The 5000-nt window shown below is 33.1% G+C and overlaps 1 protein-coding gene across 1 annotated transcript; it reads left to right on the top strand.

The window, feature by feature from the left end:
• The first annotated feature begins 1172 nt into the window (after window positions 1-1172).
• On the top strand, window positions 1173-3691 carry LOC147468482 (DNA-directed RNA polymerase III subunit RPC3-like). Its single transcript, XM_086553648.1, has 3 exons — window positions 1173-1349; window positions 3017-3138; window positions 3631-3691. Exons 1-3 carry the CDS (start codon window positions 1203-1205, stop codon window positions 3689-3691), a joined length of 330 nt encoding a protein of 109 aa, XP_086409774.1. The 5' UTR covers window positions 1173-1202.
• Window positions 3692-5000: the final 1309 nt, after the last annotated feature.

Raw genomic sequence — 5000 nt, 5'->3', positions numbered from 1 at the left:
AAAAAGTAATATTCGCTAATATTCGCTAATATATAATATTCTAATATTCGCTGGTCACACACGGCAAAAAGAACCATCAGTTTATAAAACAAACATGGCTGCCACTACGAATGGACACGTGGTACTTGTTGAGGCCGTTTTCACAGCCCAACAAATTTTGAAAGCAAGAAAGATATGTAGGGAAGTTCGTTGTTCATTGGCAAGCTGAAAGAAATATGTATAAAAGCCTAAAACCCCCCACAATAAATAAGATATACATGGCATTTATAGAATATTAAGTTCAGGTTAATGACGCCTTAGATTTAATATAGTTGAATCATGATAATGATAATAACAGGAAGACTAAGGATAATAATGATGATAATGATCGTAATAGTAATAATGAAAATTTTAATGCAACAATAACAAAAAACAGCAACAATGATGAGATAATAACAATCATGATGAAGATATTTGTAGTAATGATATGAGGATGATGGTAATAATAATGATAATAATGATAATAATGATAAAGATAATGATAATGATAAAAATAAGAATAACGAAAATGACAATTATACTGATATTAATTGTAATAATAACCATAATGATAATGATAATGATATGGATAATAATCGTGATAATGATAATACTAATGATAACAAAAAAGATGATAACACATAATGGCAATGAAAGTGATAATAATAAAATGATAGTGATAATAATGATAGTATTAAAAGTAATATAATGATAATAAAGATAAAAATAATGATAACAGTAGTAATACTAGTGGTTATAACATTGATAGTAATAATAATGATGATGACAATAATGATGATAATTCTAATGAGAATAATAAAATGACAATGAGGATGATAATTGCAATAACAATAAAAATAACGGTAATAATAATGATAATAGTGATAAAATAAGACGAAAATAAACAATTATATTAGTTATATGAAAAAATCTGAAAAGAAAATCACGTGTAAGCCATGTAAACAATGAGCTGTAGCGAGCACAAACAATTTATGAAAAATGCTATGCAATTTCTCACTATATTACTAAAAAACTAATATTTCTAAACGTATAAAAATAACTTAAACGTTAACACAAGTCATACAATAATAAAAAGCCATAAATACAAAGAAAAGTTCCAAAATACGATACACAAAAGATTATAACCCAGCTCTCTCTACCTCCCAGATTACGAGTGCCACAGAATGTCTTGCAATTTACAGAAAGTTTGTTATAAGATCTTAAATGAGTACTTTGGAGACATCGTTGCAAGGGTTGGAGATGCACTCTTCCAAAAGGGACTTAATCCACTGAAGGTGATATGTACTCACTCTAAATTACCGTATTCAAAGGTGAGTAAAAGACAAAGTTTTCGAAAGGAGGATTTTTGTTCAGTATTTTCTAAGTATATTCTAAGATCATGTTGTCTTTTATTGCTTATGTTTCAAGTTATTTTTTGTTATTCTTTAATTGTTATGTTTTTTGATTCGGAATTAAGTGTTGTTATTCCTAATTCTAATGTATTTCTCGTTTTTATTTTGTGATATGCTTTATTATTTCTACTTCAGGTTATTATTTCAATTTCAGGTTACTATTTATATTTCAGGTTATTATTTCAGGTCATTTTTTCTATTTCAGGTTATTTTGGTAAATTTTCTGACTAGCGTCGCATTTTTTAATACCACAATATTGACTGCCATTGATAGATTCCTTGTACTTTATATTAAGATATAGTGGATATAATCCGCGATTCCTCCCTCGATACTTCATAGTCTGGACTTGATAGTATGGGAAAGCATGATGAAAATCTGGGAAATTGCAGGGTATTATATGATTTAATTGTATTGATATGTACCTTAGGCCTACTATGTATTTGTCTACTGGAAAAGTATAATGTGCAAAATGTGGTTTCTTTACTGTGTGATGTGGGTTCTCATCTGCATGGCGTATCATAGGCACAGGTTGACTCCATGATAATGCCATGACACAAAGCAATGACCTGCCTAACCTTGCCTAACTTTGTGGTTTGCCCCCGACCCTCTTTTTTAGAGCATTTCCTGATACTTGGTTCAATGTGTTTCTTCCCCTCCCCTTCTATAGGGGTTCAGATTGTGGGTTAGAGGGGGAGAATGACTGATTATATAACAATATATGAGTAGTAGAAGGTAAAAGGAACCTGTTGGTACCAATATCATGGTATTTAGTAATATGGCACTATTCTGAATATTTACTATTATTTCTTAATGATTACATGTTTTATTATTACTCCTTATATTTATATCTCAAAATATTTGACTGTTCTTTCTTATTGTATTTTATTTTAATATCTAGCTTTTTTCATATCATATGTATTTCTTATTATTATTATTCTGGTGAAAATCAAATACATATTTTCTGACAAGATAGATCTCATTAACCTTCTTGGCAACTTATCCTCCAATGAGGAACCAATCCAATATGTATCTTACCAGAGGATATGTGGTAAAGGTTTGTTGGTCTTTGCCATTGCAGAAAGGATAGGGTGGAGATGACAGCGATCACTTGACACTGTGCCACTGTGCCACTGTCACAGGAATATAATTTAGAGAGTCATAGTTTGAAAGCCATTGCTCATGTCTTTTACACTTACCAAAGTTGTTTTTACCTTTAGGATTAAAAGTAAATTCATCATCATCATTATCTTTTAAAAATATTTATGTCTTATTAATCTCAGGGTCATGCTTTTATCCATCAGGAATTTCTTTTAGAATTTGATGTTCTTTATTGTTTTTTTATTTTCTTTTTCTATGTTTTTTTAATTTGTTTCTGTTTCAGAATATATATATGTGTATGGAAGATCTTATGTACGTGTTTATTTATGGATATTCGTGTGGAAACTTCCTGAACATATGGCCAAACGAAACAAAAAAGGGAAGAGCAGGGAAGCACAATACCCATATGTTTCCCCAGTGCTGTTTTGTTCTTTTTCCTCTTTCACATCACTTTTTCATTTGCTCGTTCCATTTCCCTTTTCCCCAAGGTTTCCGAGGCCCTAGCAGTGCTGGTGCAACACAACTTGGTTACGTGGGAAGAATGGCGACCGCAGACTCCCGGCTATACTCTCCTCCACGACAGAATCCTCCTCATCTTGCGATTCCCGAGGTAAGGTGGAGAGCAGCGAGTTCTTGATCCTAGGTGATTTAGATGTGATTTTTGAAAAGAATGTATTTATATATATTGTTTTGAGTCTTGGGATGATTGTATTGTATTTCATTTGGGTGTGAGTGTGGGGGGGGGGATGTGTTTGTGTTTGTGTTTGTGTTTGTGTTTGTGTTTGTGTTTGTGTGTGTGTGTTTGTGTGTGTGTCTGTGTCTATGTTTATGTTTATATTTGTTTGTGTGTCTCAGCTTCCAACAAAACACTTAATCTATATCAGTATGTATAATGCATGTTATAGTTTCTTACAATTATGTTTTATTTTGATAATGAAAAAAAAAAAAAAGAGAAAAAAAAAAGATTGAAATCCCTACAAAAGTGCAGTTGCTGTTGCCATTATTATCTAGTTATTTTCGATCAATGTTATCATCTTCCCCTCCTTCTCGTTTGTGGCACAGCCTCGTTAAAATAATGCCCACCCCATACCCATTTGGTCAGGTACGTGTACCTTGTGCGAGAACAGTTCGGAGAGGAAGGGGAGTTATTGTCTTTAGTTTAATGGTCGTCGACGTCCTGCTGAAAGAGGGCCAAGCCACTGCCTCCAGCATCAGTCAATGTCACTCGATGTTATTTCGTGCACCAAGCTCTACGGGAAGCGGCATATCGGATGGTAAAAGGCTTTTATGTTGTTCCGAGTTCTGACCTCGATTTTGTTTTTCCTGTAGAATGGTACGGGGATTGGGTGAAAGAAATTAACGGGATAACATAAGAGAAGTTATCACCATTCATTCAAAGATGAATTAGGTTTACTGAAAGATTTTACGTGTCAGAACCGTCCCTGTGATATCATCTTTTAAGTCTGGATATGAGCGGTGTACAGTCGTCTTGCAATGCGTTGTTTTTTTTTTCCTATTTCAGAATAAACTCTCAGCTCAATTACTTGGGACATGTTTAGAAAAAAAAAAAAAAATGAGTTTTCTGGAGAAAAAATGCATGTGATCTGTATATTTCTTTTTTCTTTTTAATGCTTAGCATAAAATTAATACCCAAGTTGCCAGAATTATGAATGTGATGAAATAATATTAACATTGATGTAGTCCTTTGTTTACATCACGAACTAAAAAGAGTGATGTTTACCGACATAATACTGGGAAGAGAAAATGAGAATACTATTCAAGTCACACCATCTCTATATACCAGTGCTTGTGTGATGTACACACCGAGAGTGGAACATCAGATCCCATCCCTTCTTTTGATTCCCAGAGGAAAAAAGTGCCGTTGCAAAGGGAAGGGTAGTCTTAGAACAGAGTGCATGTAGTCGTAAGAAATCACCTGCTGAAACTGTAATTCGCAAAAATGAGTGTTGCATGACAGACGGAATGGTCCATCTCCGCAAGTACCCCTATGATTAGTTCCTGCTGTGCCCTGTTCTTTCCACATCATAAGAAGATGCCCTGTCGGTTTATAGGCTGGGGGTTTTTCAGCATCTCTTTCACTTTTTTTTTTTTTTTCAAACAAGTGCATTGTTTGTTTCTCCTTTTTGATTGTATTTTATCAAATAACATCATGTTATTCTGTTAATGTCTTTTCTTCATCACTAGACTTGAGAAATGATCAAGAGTGGGATTCTAAATTCATATTTGATATGTTGGGAGATGCTCTTGCTTATAATTTGTGGTATTCTGATTCAATGGGTATTCTATTGTTAGGTTGTAGTGAATTGTTTAAATACCATGTGAGAATTCATTGACATATAGTGTGGGGAGTATGGATAGCTTGATAGAAAGAATGGGTTATATTCAATCGTAAGCAGTTGATACTGTAGATATTAAGGTTCAAAGTTTTATAAATATATTAGCATATTTTAC

This window comes from Penaeus japonicus, unplaced genomic scaffold (genome assembly GCF_977035675.1).
Source record: "Penaeus japonicus unplaced genomic scaffold, GWHDUDI00000001_assembly GWHDUDI00000028, whole genome shotgun sequence".
Taxonomy (NCBI): domain Eukaryota; kingdom Metazoa; phylum Arthropoda; class Malacostraca; order Decapoda; family Penaeidae; genus Penaeus; species Penaeus japonicus.
This window is presented reverse-complemented; position numbering and strand designations above follow the sequence as displayed.

Coding starts and splice junctions, on each gene's coding strand:
- LOC147468482 (XM_086553648.1), top strand. CDS start 1,203: ATGTCTTGCAATTTACAGAAAGTTTGTTATAAGATCTTAAATGAGTAC. Junction 1,350..3,016: donor CTAAATTACCGTATTCAAAG/GTGAGTAAAAGA, acceptor CTTTTCCCCAAG/GTTTCCGAGGCCCTAGCAGT. Junction 3,139..3,630: donor CTCATCTTGCGATTCCCGAG/GTAAGGTGGAGA, acceptor CCATTTGGTCAG/GTACGTGTACCTTGTGCGAG.